This window comes from Ictalurus punctatus, chromosome 12 (assembly GCF_001660625.3).
Source record: "Ictalurus punctatus breed USDA103 chromosome 12, Coco_2.0, whole genome shotgun sequence".
NCBI lineage: Eukaryota > Metazoa > Chordata > Actinopteri > Siluriformes > Ictaluridae > Ictalurus > Ictalurus punctatus.
The window spans coordinates 32698799-32715978 of NC_030427.2; the positions used below are offsets into that span (position 1 = coordinate 32698799).

General features: G+C 38.8%; 1 protein-coding gene and 1 long non-coding RNA gene across 3 annotated transcripts; both read right to left on the reverse strand.

Annotated features, from left to right (window-relative positions):
• Positions 1 to 986: 986 nt before the first annotated feature.
• On the reverse strand, positions 987 to 15947 carry LOC108272979 (zinc finger protein ZFP2). Of its 2 annotated transcripts, XM_053683946.1 has the most exons (12): positions 15673 to 15947; positions 13054 to 13120; positions 10732 to 10879; positions 9965 to 10072; positions 9730 to 9837; positions 9497 to 9604; positions 9270 to 9380; positions 8446 to 8717; positions 5931 to 5998; positions 5612 to 5802; positions 5180 to 5245; positions 2704 to 2836 (listed from the first exon to the last, which is right to left on the reverse strand). In XM_053683946.1, coding segments are annotated over exons 2-12 (1239 nt in total). In that variant the 5' UTR covers positions 13111 to 13120; positions 15673 to 15947; the 3' UTR covers positions 2704 to 2834. The 2 variants fall into 2 exon arrangements, with proteins under 2 accessions (XP_053539920.1, XP_053539921.1); XM_053683945.1 differs by lacking the exon at positions 5180 to 5245 and having other exon boundaries at positions 987 to 2836; positions 15673 to 15934.
• LOC128634058 (uncharacterized) lies at positions 11403 to 13036 on the reverse strand. Its single transcript, XR_008397247.1, has 2 exons — positions 12158 to 13036; positions 11403 to 12032 (listed from the first exon to the last, which is right to left on the reverse strand). It is a non-coding gene; the product is annotated as an uncharacterized LOC128634058 (long non-coding RNA).
• Positions 15948 to 17180: the final 1233 nt, after the last annotated feature.

A 17180-nucleotide genomic window follows, 5' to 3' on the forward strand; every position in this document is an offset into this window, starting at 1 on the left:
GTAGAAGGAAATGGCTACATGTGGATCTGTTATTGCCAACATACATTTCGAAAAACTCCTCACATTCAGTTTACTTGTGATTACACTTTTCCACCACCAGGCCTTTCTGCATATGAATAATCAGTAATGTACATACATTTGTGCACATCCTCATGGACAAGAAAAGAGTTTAATCAAAAACCTGTGTGCATATCTCAAAGACCCTAGGAAAGGTCAGCAGACATGCTCATACTTGCATAGAAATAACAATGAAACTTCCAGAATTTAGGCCTGATGTAAATAGTCTCTGGCTTTCTTATTGGGGACAAATTTATACATTTAAAATATCCAGATTTCTATTTATATATATATATATATATATATATATATATATATATATATATATATATATATATATATATATATATATATATATATATATATATATAAAGCCACTGTGATTATGTACATTGTTGAAAGCGCTACACAAATAAAAATGAATTGAATAACAGTACTAAGATGGGGCTGGTTTATAATATTCTTCTCAATAGTCTAGAAATTGCTGCTGGAGTCAAGGGAACAGCCCTCTCCTTTCTCTATGCATATAAAGTAAAACACCGGATACCGAGTAACTTCTTCCTGTTTCCTAATTAATTTAACGGGTTTAAAAAAAACATTTCTCAGCTGCCAATCTATATAATTTGGCATCAGATTGAGAATTAGGGAAAATGAGTAAAATTGAAAACAAAATGAAACAGGAAAACAATTAAACATTAACATGTTCTTGATTCTATTTGTTCCCTGTTCAACCAATAACAAGCACAGACATTTACATTTAAGGCATTTGGCAGACGCCTTTATCCAGAGTGACTTATAGAAGCGCTTTGCAGTCTCTATCAAGAAATTCACCTTAATAATAATTCACTGGGTCACATAACACCATCAGTCTAAAAAAAAAAACTCTGTTGGGGAGGTAATATAATAAGAAAAGCACACAGTCAATGCAAGATATTTTATTCATTTATTTTTTAAATAAAGTGATAATTTAGCCAAACTAATCTTCATATTAATATGGTCCTTTATATCCAATTTTTTGTTTAATATACAAATCAAGTGTAATTAATGTTTTCTATTTAGCAAACCATACCAAATACAAAAAACATTAAACACAGTTGATGTAACTACTTGATAGTAATAGTTGATTTTCAACAAGGTTACAATTGCTAAAAAAAAAAAAAAAAAAAAAAAATTGAATGAACTGAAATGAACACAATTCTTTTTCTTCTTCTTCTTGTTTTGTTTTTGTACCACATGCTGACAGCTCTTTACAGTGTCTTAACTTGTATTTGAGTACGAAAAACTCTTCTCTTCGAGCAGTGACATGGATTTTCTCCTCTGGAAAGGTGAAGATGTGTCTGGAGCCTGAACCAAATTTCAGGAGCAACATGACATTTCCCCTGGGTGAATGCTCTGGTGATGTTGGGGATTACGTAATCGAATAAAACTCTTCCCACACTGTGAGCAGATATATGGCTTCTCTGCTGTATGAATGCGCTGGTGATATTTTGTAGCGTAATCTGGTGAGTGAAACTCTTCCCACACTGTGAGCAGTGCTACTGCTTCTCTTCAGTGTGAATTTGCTGATGTATTTCGAGATTACTCTGTCGTGTAAAACTCTTGCCACACTGTGAGCAGATATACAGCTTCTGTCCAGTGTGAGTGTGCTGGTGCCGTTGGAGAGTACTCTCTCTATTAAAATGTTTTCCACACTGTGAGCACTGATACGGCTTCTCTCCAGTGTGAATGTGTTCATGCCGTTTGAGATTACACTGTCGAGCAAAAGTCTTCCCACACTGTGAGCAGTAGTATGGCCTCTCTCCTGTATGAGTGCGCTGGTGCCGCTGGAGAGTAGTTTCTTGATTAAAACGCTTCCCACACTGTCCACAGTGAAATGGCTTCTCTCCTGTGTGGATGCGCTGGTGTATTTGCAGAGTATTCTGTCGAGCGAAACGCTTCCCACACTGTGAGCACTGAAACGGTTTTTCTCCTGTGTGAATGCGCTGGTGTTGTTTCAGATAACAACGTCCAGCAAAACGTTTCCCACACTGTGAGCATGGATACAGTTTCTCTCCTGTGTGACTGTTTTGATGCGCTTGAAGATGACTCTGTCGAGCGAAACACTTCCCACACTGTGTGCAGTGAAACGGTTTTTCTCCCGTGTGAACGCGCTGGTGTTGTTTCAGAGGATACCGTCCGGCAAACCGTTTCCCACACTGTGAGCATGGATACAGTTTCTCTCTTGTGTGAATGGTTTGATGTGCTTGAAGATGACTCTGTCGAGAGAAACGCTTCCCACACTGTGTGCAGGCATAGGGCTTTTCTCCAGTATGAATGCGCTGATGGCGTTGGAGCACATTCTGGTAAGTAAAACTCTTCCCACACTCTGAGCAGGTATAGGGCTTTTCTCCAGTATGAACAAGCTGGTGGCGTTGGAGTGTATTCTGGTAAGTGAACCTCTTCCCACATTCTGAACAGTGATACAGCTTCTCTCCTCCGTGAATGCGTCTGTGCCGTTGGAGAGCACTCTCCTGATTAAAACGTTTCCCACATTGTGAGCAGCAGTAAGTTTCTTTCAGTCTGTGAGAAGTCTTAACAATGCGAGGACCAGTGCGTGTTTGCTTAAATGTAGAGATTCTTGTGGTTTTTGGAGTTTCATGTGTAATTTCTTCTGATTTCAGCATGCTCGTATTTTCCTCATCGTGGCATCTCTTAATATGTTCGTGAAGGTCAATTTGTGATGTATAGAAAAGTGAACACAATGAGCAAGAGAAACCTTTCAATGGACAACCGCTCGTTTCTGGAACACAAAATGAATAGAAAAACGCAATGTTAAACAAAACTAGTTGTTAGGACCTATCCACAAAGAATCAGTACCGTTATCTGAGGTTATTCATCCAACCAGTGAAGCAATACAAACAATAATAAAAGCAAAACCAGTATAATGAAATTGCCATTAAATAAACACCACACAAAATAACATTTATTAATATAACATGTTTTAAGAATTCTAGATGAGGCAGAGCAAAGCAGAAACCTGCACACAGACTGACATTATACTAAGTTATATACGTGCAGTATCTCACAAAAGTGAGTACACCCCTCACATTTTTGTAAATATTTGATTATATCTTTTCATGTGACAACACTGAAGAAATGACACTGTGCTACAGTGTAAAGTAGTGAGTGTACAGCTTGTGTAACAGTGTAAATTTGCTGTTCCCTCAAAATAACTCAACACACAGCCATAAATGTCTAAACCTCTGGCAACAAAAGTGAGTACACCCCTAACTGAAAATGTCCAAATTGGGCCCAAAGTGTCAACATTTTGTGTGGCCACCATTATTTTCTAGCACTGCCTTAACCCTCTTGGGCATGGAGTTCACCAGAGCTTCACAGGGTGCCACTAGAGTCCTCTTCCACTCCTCCATGACGACATCACAGAGCTGGTGGATGTTAGAGACCTTGTGCCCGTCCACCTTCCGTTTGAGGATGCCCCACAGATGCTCAACAGGGTTTAGGTCTGGAGACATGCTCAGCCAGTCCATCACCTTCACCCTTTAGCAAGGCAGTGGTCGTCTTGGAGGTGTGTTTGGGGTCGTGAAGTGGTCTGCTTCAGTGTGTCACAGTACATGTTGGCATTCATGGTTCCCTCAATGAACTGTAGCTTCCGAGTGCCGGCAGCACTCATGCAGCCCCAGACCATGACACTCCCACCACCATGCTTGACTGTAGGCAAGACAGACTTGTCTTTGTACTCATCTGGTTGCCGCCACACACGCTTGACACCATCTGAACCAAATAAGTTTATCTTGGTCTCATCAGACCACAGGACATGGTTCCAGGAATCCATGTCCTTAGTCTGCTTGTCTTCAGCAAACTGTTTGCAGGCTTTCTTGTGAATCATCTTTAGAAGAGGCTTCCTTCTGGGACGACAGCCATGCAGACCAATTTGATGCAGTGTGCGGCGTATGGTCTGAGCACTGACAGGCTGACCCCCCACCCCTTCAACCTCTGCAGCAATCCTGGCAGCACTCATACGTCTATTTCCCAAACACAACCTCTGGATATGACGCTGAGCACGTGCACTCAACTTCTTTGGTGGATCATGGCAAGGCCTGTTCTGAGTGGAACCTGTCCTGTTAAACCGCTGTATGGTCTTGGCCACCGTGTTGCAGCTCAGTGTCAGGGTCTTGGCAATCTTCTTATAGCCTAGGCCATCTTTATGTAGAGCAACAATTCTTTTTTTCAGATCCTCAGAGAGTTCTTTGCCATGAGGTGCCATGTTGAACTTCCAGTGACCAGTATGAGGGAGTGTGAGAGCGAGGACACCAAATTTAACACACCTGCTCCCCATTCACACCTGAGACCTTGTAACACTAACAAGTCACATGACCCCAGGGAGGGAAAATGGCTAATTGGCTATTTGGACATTTTCACTTAGCAGTGTACTCACTTTTGTTGCCAGCGGTTTAGACATTAATGGCTGTGTGTTGAGTTATTTTGAGGGGACAGCAAATTTACACTGTTACACAAGCTGTACACTCACTACTTTACATTGTAGCAAAGTGTCATTTCTTCAGTGTTGTCACATGAAAAGATATAATCAAATATTTACAAAAATGTGAGGGGTGTACTCACTTTTGTGAGATAATGTATTTAACATTTATTGTAATATGAATACAATTTTTCTACAAATATTTCTGTAGTCATATGTTGAAAACAGCATGCCCACTGTGAAACATGATAATGGTAGCGTAGTGTTGTTGGGGATGTTTCTCATCAGCTGGAACTGGTGGCAATCTGGTCAGGGATAATTGCTCTGAACAACCTGTTCCTGTCTGCAAGAGACTTTAAACCAGTGGAAATTCATGTTCCAAATGGACGACGACCCTAAACATACCGCCAAAGAACGCTAATGTGTTAGAATGGTGCAAGACTTCAATTAAACTGAGAATCTGTCTCATATCCCAGAGCACTTGTATCTGTGATTGCGGCCAAAGATGGTTCTAACAAGTACTGGTACAGGTGGGACACTTTTTTACTAAAAAGCAAAAACTTATAGTCTGCCCTCTCTCAGCTATCTCCTGGTATTTATTAATGGCACCCCTCATTATGTCCTTTCTCCACTGGTTGTACCGACATCTTCCTTCCTTTCCCTTTCTCTTCTCTCTTTGTCCTTTCTTTGCCTGTCCTCCTGCCATACTGTCTGCAATGCAAAATATTTCAAAAGACCGTTAAGATTTTGCATGGATACATATCTAAGCCTATGAACCTATTTTTCACCCCCAAATTTCTGTGTAACTTCTGTGTAAGTGTGTGTGTGGACCACTGGTTAAGCTAAAATCGACCACTACCTAAAATGATGTTTTTTTTTCTTCACAAAAATCAGTTTCTTTTTAAATTTAAACTTTTTTATCTGAAAGAGCCTGTCAAAACATTGTTCATAAACATTTTGCTTCGTTGGTAAGCTTATAATTGCTTTATCACCCTTATTAGTGATGAATGAAATTTACTGTTATGCTCAATGTTTCAAGAGACAATAAGTGTTAAAAATGTAATATTTTGACATTACCTCTTACGGAGCACTTTTTGTCCCAGATGGAGTTGAAAGTGACGCCAAGATCCTTAGCGTACTTCTCTTCATACCACACCAAAAGCTCCTGCCTTGGTTCGATGGGTCGACAACAACGGTAGAAAATCTCCCCTTGATACTGGAATGCCATCAGATTAGTCTCTTCATTATTATGAGCACAATTAACATATCTGAGGAGATGAGGAAAAGAGACAACACAGGAATAAAAATCACAAAAAGGCCACAGTGTGCAGCAACACAAAAGTCAAACCATTCTAAACAAAAACTCAGCCCACAGATTCAGTAATGTAATCCTCACCTCATCCAATTCGCATGGGTCACTCTCTTACCATCTATATATTTCTCAAAATGCCTGCTCTTGCAAATCTGCAAAAAAAAAATGTATTAATGTTAACAATGTCTTCAAATTAAGAAAGCAACAATCATGATAGTCTAGGCAAATAATATTCACATAATACACATACACACTATTACACACAATCACACACAATCAAAAAACAAAAGAATGTAGATGAGAACAAACTCCAAAATCAGTTGCAATGGCAATAAAGGGGTGGACAAACGATACATTTATTACTTAGGCCAGTAGGCAGGTAAAAAGCTCCAATGTGCTGCCTAGTCCCATATTCTGGTTTCCCATTAACTGACTATGTAAAACATGGTAGCTAACATACAGTTATGTGAAAAAAAATACGTTTAAAAATATGTTTTTTTGTGTGTGTGTGTTTTTTTTTTTTTTTTTTTTACATATTTGGACAAGCAAAAAAACACTTTGAAACATTGCCTATTAATAAAGGTGATGCACTATCAAATGACACATAAAATTGACATTTTGTAGCTATTTTCACAATTTAAATGAACAAAAAATCAAATCAGGTCACATGGAGAAACTAAGTACACCACTACATTTATCAAACCTTCAAATCCATAAGATTAGAATCAGGTGTTGAACACTGTGTGCCAGCGATTAGAACCTGCCTAGGGAGTGCAGGTGAAACCGGTCTTATTTATACCTCTCTCATATCTAGTATCTGGTGTTCCCTTTCCTAATAAGGTTGTTTGTGGTGTCCTCAAACCAAGATCTAAAGAGTTCTGTAAGGCCTTCAGATAAAAGGTTACAGATGCCTAGGAGTCTGGCAATGGATTGAAAAAGATCTCCAAATTCTATGGAAGACATCATTCCACTGTAAGGAACATCATCCACAAGAGGTGCAGATTTCAAACGACTGCCAATTTGTCCAGGACTGACTGTCCCAGCAAGTTCAGCTCAAGAGTAGACCTCCTAATGCAAACAGAAGTCTCCAAGAACCCCAAAATTTCACCATAGGATCTGCTAGTAAGTCTTGCAACTGTTGGTATGAAAGTGCATGCTTCTACAATCAGAAAGAGATTGCACAAATTTGACCTGCATGGGAGGTGTGCCAGGAAAAAAGCATTTGCAAGACTACAGTTTGCCAATGAGCATATAAGCAAAGACCAGGCCTTTTGGAATAATGTCCTCTGGACAGACGAATCAAAGATAGAGTTGCTTGACCACAGTCACATATTTGCCACTGACCAAAGACAGCTTTTCAGGAGAAGCACCTCATACAATTGTGAAGCATGGTGGTGGAAATGTTATGGTTTGGGTTTGCTTTGCTGCCTCATGGACTGGACAGCTTGCATTCATTGCTTCAACTATGAATTCTGCATCATATCAAATGAGAAGATAATGCTTGAAGATAATGTGAGGCCACCTGTCCAAAAGTTGAAGTTGAACTGAAAGTGGACCTTTCAACAGGATAATGATCTCAAGCACACTAACAAATCCACCAAGGAATGGCTCAAAAAGAAGAAATGGAGGGTTATGGAATGGCCTAGTCAAAGTCCAGAATCCCATTGAAATGTTATGAAGGGATCTGAACATGCAAGAAAACCCTCAATCATCTTGTAACTGAAAGAACATTCCATGGAAGAGAGGTCAAAAATTCCAGCAAGTCGATGTCAGAGACCGGTGAACAATTATGCAAAACGCCTACAAAAAGTTATTTCTGCTAAAGGGGGCAATACTAGCTTCTGAGACCAAGGGTGTACTTACTTTTTCCCACAGAAGAATATCATATCTATTGATATTTCTGTTGAATAAATGATTGAAAAAGCTCATTTTCCTTGTGGTTTTTTTTCAAGTATATCAACTTTATTATTAGGCACTGTTTCAAAGATGATCAAATGTTTGCTGGTCAGATATGTCAAAAAAGCCAACCATTTCCATAGGGTGTAATAACATGGTAGGCTACTTCAGTTAATGAAGACTAAGCTAAACAAAAATGTGTATAATTACTGTCTTCTTCTAACATAGTTTCTAGTTTACAACATTCAGAAAAACACAAGTCATGTAAAATATTTAAACTATGAGATTTGGGGTTCTTTTGTCACATCACATGTAAAAGATCATATAAGTGTCTTCATTTTCTCTCAATATGCCAACATCTTTTATTTATATATATATATATATATATATATATATATATATATATATATATATATATATATATATATATATATATATATATATAAAAACACATGGTGGCATACATACACAGTATCTCACAAAAGTGAGTACACCCCTCACATTTTTGTAAATATTTGATTATATCTTTTCATGTGACAACACTGAAGAAATGACACTTTGCTACAATGTAAAGTAGTGAGTGTACAGCTTGTGTAAGAGTTTACACAAATTTACACTCTTACACAAGCCGTACACTCACTACTTTACATTGTAGCAAAGTGTCATTTCTTCAGTTTTAATAATTGTTAAGAAACTTACTCACCACCCAAGAGTAGCTACTCGCCATGGCTTCTTCTCTATCTACCAGGTCTCCCTGGTAAGGCCCAAAATGGGCACCAACTGGAACAGTATCCCCCTTATTAAACACTCCCATGCCTGCACCAGGAATACCAGATTTCTGAACCTCTAGACCAGGTGGAAGGGTTTGTCTGGCTCTATCTGAAACCCCCATTGGAACAGGGGTATCAGGGAGGAAGAGAGCTGGACCGTGTATTTCACACTTGTTGAGAAAGAAGGATCTACAGTGCTCACAGTCTAGAAGGACAGAACAAAGGAAGTAAACATACAATATCGCACAGGTCCAAGAGGAATTTATGATTAAATCTTAATTGATCCATTCTTCTAGGTGTTTTCCTGTCTTTCCTGTCCACGATGTAAGATTTATGTGTATTGAACTGTAAAGTGATTTTCAGTGTGAAAAGTTTGTGATTGGTCACAAATTAGACTCAGTTAAGCCCCATCCACATGTACAGATATTTCTGAAACATAGTTTTTTTTCTGTGCACTGTGAATGGAGATTTTGGATAAAACACAGAAAAACACTTTGTTAACCTAAGTTAAACCAGAAGCAGTAGTTCCACCTCACTGTCCATCTGCAAAAACATTTGTCATTTTCCAATTAGAACTTTTGGCCAACAACAACCCTGACCAGGATTAGATTAAGCAGTTAATGAACTGAATGAATGAAATGTGATCATGTTGGTGTTTTTCTGCATTTCTCCTTCTATACTGCTCCATATGCAGGTCTTATCTTTACTCTTGAGGCATTCTCATGTGAGAGTAAACTGAGAGTAACTGTTGTCTTACAGAGATAGTCATTTTCATTAGTTTCTTCTTCTTTTAAAGGTTGTTCTTGGAATTCTTCCATCTGTTGGTCCACAATGGTCAGGTGAACCACACAGCTTGATGTCTCACCACCTAAAGTTTCATTATTTGAAAAGATGAAAAAAAAAAGGAGATTAACCACAAATTAAAATCTAGTTCAACTAAAAGGTTAAAGGTTCAGACTGGACCCTAATGTTTTGTTGCCATACAAAAGTAATCTCCATCTTCAGGTTCTTCTTTTACAAGATTCTCATGAAATACTTCATTCTGTTGGTCCATAGCGGTGACATGTCCCACACAGCTTGATGTCTCACCACCTGAAGTTTCATTGTTTGAAACAATGCGAGAGGATTAACCACAAATTAAAACTAGTTAAACTAAAAGGTTGAATAGAGTTATCATATTTAGTCAGAGACTGGACCCTAGTGTTTTGTTGCCGTACAGAAGTAATCTCCATCTTCAGGTTCATCTTTTACAAGCTTTATATGAAATCCTTCATTTTGCTGCTCCACAGAGGTGACATATCCCACACAGCTTGATGTCTCACCACCTAAAGTTTCATTATTTGAAAAAATATGAGAAGATTAAGCACAAATTAAAACTAGTTAAATTAAAAGGTTGAACAGAATTATCATATTTAGTCAGTGGCTGGATTCTAATGTGACCTGTTGCCTTACAGAAGTAATCTCCGTCGTTAGATTCGTCTTTTACAAGCTTCTCATGAAATACTTCATTCTGTTGGTCCACAGAGGTGACACGTCCCACACAGCTTGATGCCTTGCCAGCTGAAATTGCATCATTTAAATTTATATAAATAGGTAACACTTATTAAATACAAAAATGAGAGGAAAAGTAAATACCTATAAGGAATTGAATTGATAAATGTCATGAACTTCCAGACACAACTGAAGCCTAATTAAACAAGTAAGCAAATAACGCTTCAAGCAAGACCATAAAAACACAGTAGCAGCTCTTTCTTATAACTAAGTACTAATATTTGTAGATTATGTTATTTAGATATCCTGTTTCATAGTCATATGTGATGTAAGTTATGCTGGACTTTCTGATTATGAATACAGACTATGGCCCCTTTCGCTGTAGTGAGTTATTTCATTTTATTCAGGTCTAGAACATGTCTGCATACCGGCTGTGGGGCAACAGGGGGCAATCATCACTATTATAACTACATTTTAAACATCAGCTTGATCCATCACAACTTTTAAAGTCAGTCTATATTCTAATGTGCACTGCATTATAGATATAGTTTTCATCTTTACAGTATTCTTCTTTTAAAGGCTTCTGATACTTCCTGCTGTTGGTCCACAGGGGTGACCTGTCTTACAGAATTCAATATCGCACCACCTGAAGTTTCAACATTTAAATTTAAATGCAGATATGTTGAGTAAAAAATGTTTACGTAGTGTTATTTATCCTCTTTCCTTACAGTGGTAGTCATCATCTTCAGGTTCTTCTTTTATAACCTTCTTTTGAAATTCTTCCTTCAGTTGGTCCTCAGGGCTGAAGTGACCCACAGAGCTTGTTGACCCTCCAGCTGAAGTCACGGAAGTGTTTGTCTGTACAGCCTTGCTCAGCTAAAGTCAGAACAAAGGACAATAATACATACAGTGTACATAATACACATTTAACAAATAATCTTTATGAAATTGTTTGCTAGGTTTGTAATCTCTGGTTTGTCAGAATTTTCTTTTTCATGCCTTATAAAACAGACTTGTTTAATATGTATAAGTGACTAGCAGTACTGCTTACCAGGAAAGAAAGGCAGTAGAACAGGGTCAAATATGAGCAACACCTGAGTCTATTGAAACCAAAATCAACTGATTAAACAGCTGGAATCAGGTGTGGCTCCTGCTTGACTGGAATGAAAACCCGCACCCACACAGGCCGTTTGTGGATAAGATTGGACACCATTCAACACTAAAGAGGTTGAAATGAGGAATGCTGGTCTGCTAGTCCTGACCCTTTGTGCATTATCAATAAATGCATTTTAGGAGACTGTTAACACAGAATTTGGCAAGCAGATATGTTCCGTTTCACTGTATTAAAGGAAAATTAAGTACATAACAGATCAACTCACAGACCACACAGTACAACTACCTGGGTTCTCCCTTCACTGCATGGACAGGACGGAGAACTCGGGAAAAATCCGGGGTGGTAGAGTGTGTGTTATGATCAATGACAAAAAACGACCACGCACAGAGGGCCCATCGTCTTATGGAATTATGCGCACCAGACCTGGAATACCTCGCCGTCAATGTCGCACCTTTTTTTGAACCAGAGAATTCACCTCTGCCATCATCAAGATTGTTTATAATCCACCTCAGGCCCACACAGACACTGCTTATTGACACTACACAGGGACAGTGGACTGCTACAAACAAAGAATCCAGACACATTGCTGGTGATTATCGGTGACTTTAAATGGTCTGCACTTATATAGCGCTTTTATCCAAAGCGCTTTACACTGTGTCTCATTCACCCATTCACACACACACACACTCACACACCAATGGTAGCAGAGCTGCCATGCAGGGTGCTAACTTGCCATCAGGAGCAACTTGGGGTTCGGTGTCTTGCCCAAGGACACTTTGGCATGTGGAATCACGTGGGCTGGGAATCAAACCGCCAACCCTACGATTAGTGGACAACCCGCTCTACCACCTGATCCACAGCCGCCCCAACAAGGTTAACTTGGAAAAAGTCATGGCAGATTCATCAGCACACAACCTGCAGTACACAGGGAGAAAGGACACTGGATCACTGTTATACACAACACAGGGACTGCTATAAGGCAATAAAAATTTCAGAACTGCAGACCATCAACCACATCCTACACCCTTCCCCTTTCCCACCTGGACCAGAAGAAAGGGAAGCACGTCCGGATGCTGGTTGTGATGCTCCACCTTTAACACCATCATCCCCTCACACCTATGCAAAAAGCTCCAGAACATGGGATGGAACTCCTTCATATGCCGTTGGATCCTGGATGACTGGACATCCCCAGGTGGTCAGGATGGGAAACCATACCTCCTCCAGCCTCAGCACTGGAATCACAGCAGGTGAGGAACTACAGCTACCTGATTATCAATGGGGCCACAATCAAGAGAGTGAGCAGCTTCAAATACCTAGGGGTCCACCTCACAGAAGACCTCTTCTGGACAACACACACACAAACAGCTTGGTGACAAGGGCCTGCCAGTGTCTCTAACATCTGCGATGTCTGGCCAGGTTCAGTCCAAGGGTAGTGGTAGCTCAGTGGACTGCTGACTGGAAGGTCATGAGTCACAAAGCTGCTACTGCTGGGCCCTTGAGCAAGGCCTTAACCCTCAACTGTTCAGTTGTATAAATTAGACGAATGTAAGGCTCTCTGAATAAGTGTGTCTGCAAAATGCCATAAATGTCAGTGTTCAAGGTCTCCCACAGTGTGCTGAGGGCTTTCTTAAAATCTGTAAAATCACACTTAAAATCTGTATCCTGTGTTTATATATTTCTGTAAAGCTGCTTTGAGACAATGTCCATTGTTAAAAGTGCTATACAAATAAAACTGAATTGAATTTCTACATTGGGGCTTCTCTTCTCACAGGGAGCATCACCGCCTGGTTCAGAGGCACCGGAGTGGTGAGGACAATGTGTATTCTGATTATTCTAGTGAACAATTTCCCCACTGTAAATAATAATAATAATAATAATAATAATAATAATTATTATTATTATTATTATTATAACTTAATGAATACATAGACTTTACCTGTGAAAGTGTAACAGCAGGAGTCTCACAGGATGGACTGGCTTCTGCTGATTTCATTATAAGAAGCCTAAAGGGTTGTAATAGCAAATTAATTGGGTAAAATATTCACAAGATCAATTTCAGAATGTTTAATAAATTAACACAAGTTGTGCTAAGCATATGGTTTAGTTTAAAAACAAACGAGAGACTCGAACATGTTGCTTCTTTGAGGCAGCTAATGTAGGTGTATGTTGAAAGCATATGGCAGCAATTTCAATGACAAGCAACGTGTGGAATGTGACTTTCTTAATTCTATACAAATTAAGTATGACGCTATAAAGCAATAAATCCAGGCCGGTGGTCCAAATGAGTTTCTCAGACCAATCATAAGACAATTAATATTTACCTAGTATTTACACAAAAATGTAAGAAAACTTGTAACCATGGTTTGATCTTATACTGTCGTCTTACATTTGTGCTTGAAAGTTTGTGAACCCTTTAAAATTTTCTACATTTTTGCATAAATATGATCTAAAACACCAAATTTTCACACGTCCTAAAAGTAGCTAAACAGAACCAAATTAAATAAATGAGACAAAAATATTTACATCATGATCCAATATTACATAACTGTGAGTGGCAAAAGTATGTGAACCTTTCAGTATCTGGCGTGAGCCTCTTGTGCAGTAATTACTGCAGATAAACGTTTGGAGTAACTGTTGATCAGTCCTGCACATCGGCTTGAAGGAGTTTTATCCCGTTCCTCAGTACAGTACAGGTTCAACTCTGGGATGTTGGTGGGATTCCTCACATGAACTGCATTCTTCAGGTTCTTCCACAACATTTCTATTGGATTAAGGTCAGGACTTTGACTTGGCCATTCCAAAACATTAACTTTATTTTTCTTTGACCATTCTTTGGTAGAGCGACTTGTGTTTTTACGGTCGTTGTCTTGCTGCATGACCCACTTTCTCTTCAGATTCAGTTCACATACAGATGTCCTGATATTTTCCTTTAGCATTCGCTGGTATAATTCCGCATTCATTGTTCCATAAATGATGGCAAGTTGTCCAGGCCCAGATGCAGCAAAACAGGTCCAAACCATGACACTACCACCACCATGTTTCACAGATGGGATAAAGGTCCATATGCTGGAATGCAGTGTTTTCCTTTCTCCAAACATATCTCTATCTCATTTAAACCAAAAATTCTATTTTGTTCTCATCAATCCACACAATATTTTTCCATTAGCCTTCTGGCTTGTCCATGTGATCTTCAGCAAGCTGCAGAAGGGCAGAAATGTTCTTTTTGGAGAGCAGGGGCTTTCTCCTTGTAACCGTGCCATGTACACAATTGTTGTTCAGTGTTCTCCTGATGGTGGACTCATGAACATTAACATTAGCCAATGTAAGAGAGGTTGTTTTAGTCCTTTAGTTGCTTAGAAGTTACCCTGGGTTCCTTTGTGACCTTGTGGACTATCTCCTTTGTTCATGCCATAATACACTTCCACAAAAATGTGTTGTGAAGATCAGACTTTGATATATCCCTGTTCTTTAAATAAAACAGGACGCTCACTCAGATCTTATCGTCATCCCACTGATTGAAAACACTTTACTCTAATTTCATCTTCAAATGAACTGCTAATCCTAGAGCTTCACACACTTTTGCCACTCACATATATGTAATATGGGATCATTAACCTCAATTAATAAATAACCAAGTATAATATTTTGTTTAATTGGTTTTCTTGATCTCCTTTTAGGACCTATGTGAAAATCTGATGTTTTAGGTCATATTTATGCAGATATATTTATATATAAAATACACATTTCTAAAGGGTTAAACTTTAGAAATTTAAAGCACCACTGTATATTCTATATGTACTGTCATTTCTCTTTATTAAATTACAAAGAAAAGTAAAGCTTGTAAAGTAGTAGCAGAGATCGTTGGTGCCTCTGGTGAGTTTATGCAGCTAGTATACAGTTAGCTTCATTTGCTCATCACAGGACAAAGTTAATACGGAGTCCAGTACATAACATGTAAATCAACAGTCAGGTTTTACACTGATTAATGCATTATTTAATTTGTGTTTAACTAGTTGGCTTTAAAAGCTATATATAGGTACTAGCCTTTCTCTATGGAACTGAAAACACCACAAACACTGGATAGGCCACCCCCACAAACAACACCTTTCACTTAGTGGTGTAACACAGGGTTAGTAACAGGCAATGAGCCAAAAGAGTCGACACTTATTGGTGAGTTGAGCCAAATGATCCGATTCACTCAAAAGGGCTGGAATTCCCATCCTACACAATGAGTCCGAAACATTCATAATAGCTGTTAGAGCAGATTTAAAAACACATCGACTCGTTAGTAGTCAATATTTCCAAATAAGTCAATAAATAAATCAAGAAACATAAATAAGCCAGTCAGTGTTTATAAATCAGCTAGCTGAACCGACTCCACCTAGGCTGAATCTAACATGGCTCTCCAATGGACATATAGAGCACTAGATAGGGTTTAGAAGCCGTCGTGTTATTACCCTATGTAGTGCACTTACACAGCAAGTAGAAATCAATTTGGTACTTAACCACTACTGTTAGCCGAGCAGCTATTTTAACAAGCTAAAGTGTAACTCACCGTGGGCTTTAAAGCAGAACGGGATTTAAAGTCGTAAATACAGACACAATGCCGAGGGTTTAATGTTAACCTGATCTAGTCTAATTGCAATACTGTGATATAATTTTAACGCATAAACGATTCGCTGTGTCAGAAATCTCAGCTCTCCAGACAAAAAGCACCTTCTTCGTCTGAATCTAAAGGGCAGGAGTAGACTGAACACCGCCACCTACTGGAAACTATTGACAAATTGTGTCATTGTAAATACTGTATTATGGCTGAAATTCCCAACATTTTGGTAATAAACTAGCGAGTATTAAAAGTTCTAAGGTCAGCAACTGAGGCATTTTATATCTGGTTAGTTTACGTGGAACAGTTTAACTGATCCATGTAGATTTGCCTTTCCTTTGGGGTGATAATTAGAACACAAACTGATTCATGTGCATGTTAAATGGCTTTAATTTAACAGTATTTTATGCTACATATAAAAAAGCATAGAATTACACTGTCACTGGTTTAAAACCATCAATCATTGAGTGGTATTTGAAGCTGTGCAGGGAGACTCCCAAAGGACACTGTATGAGATGATATAAGATTTTCAGGTGGGAAATTCCAGGGTTACAGCTGCAGAAAAGAGACAATTGAGAGTGTATAATTATACAAAATGGTAGCAGTATAGAGTGATTCGGGAAAAAAGTAAATGCTCCATCAGTTCTGTGTTTTTATTTATAAAATAACAATTGATGTGAATGGTTGTGCAAATGGCTGTGTGTCTGATTGTGCCCTGCGATGTGTTGGCACCCCATCCAGAATATCCTCCACCTTAAACAAGTCCCCAGGTATAGGTTCCAGGCTCCCCACGACCCTGTGTAGGATTATCTGTACAGAAAATGGATGGATGGATGGATGGAAATAACAAATGGGTGACCTTTACCAACTTCTATAAACAAACAAAAAAACCTCAGGTGACAAAAAAAAAAGGAAAAAAAAAAGAACAGATATCAATATGTAGTCATTTTCCCCAAAAAGTAAACCAACATTCAGAAACCAGGTGGGGAAAATAAGTACACCCTTCCTATTTCCACTATCTTTAAGAGAGTAAGTAGCAGCCAGGTGTTAATAATGAAATACACAACTATCTCTATAAGGTAGAACTTTTAGCAGAAAGTCTTCATATGGTGTTCTGAGAATCAGATGTGTGTCTACATCATGCCAAGAGGAAAGGACATCAGCCATGACCCCAGAGAACCAATTGTTACTGCTCATCTATCTCAGAAGGGTTAAAGAGCATCTCCAAACAATTTGAAATTCACCATTCTACAATGTGAAGAATTGTTTATAAATGAACAGTTGCCAATCTTCCCAGTAGTCCCAGCAAATTCAGTCCATGCTCAGACATTTAAATGCTCAGAGATATAAAGAAAACCCCCCAGAGCTACCTCATGTGACCTACAGGCCTCTGTAAGCACATTAAATGTTTATGCACATAGCAGCACAATTAGAATCGAGAATGGCTGTCATGGAAGGGT

Bases quoted from the DNA above. Each gene is read 5' to 3' on its own strand.
- LOC108272979 (XM_053683945.1), bottom strand. From the start codon at position 13,110: ATGAAATCAGCAGAAGCCAGTCCATCCTGTGAGACTCCTGCTGTTACA. The intron at 9,605-9,729 runs GTACGGCAACAA...ATGAAACTTCAG, and splicing joins TGAAGATGGAGATTACTTCT to GTGGTGAGACATCAAGCTGT. The intron at 5,999-8,445 runs GTGAGTAAGTTT...TTTTTTTTGCAG, and splicing joins CGAGTAGCTACTCTTGGGTG to ATTTGCAAGAGCAGGCATTT.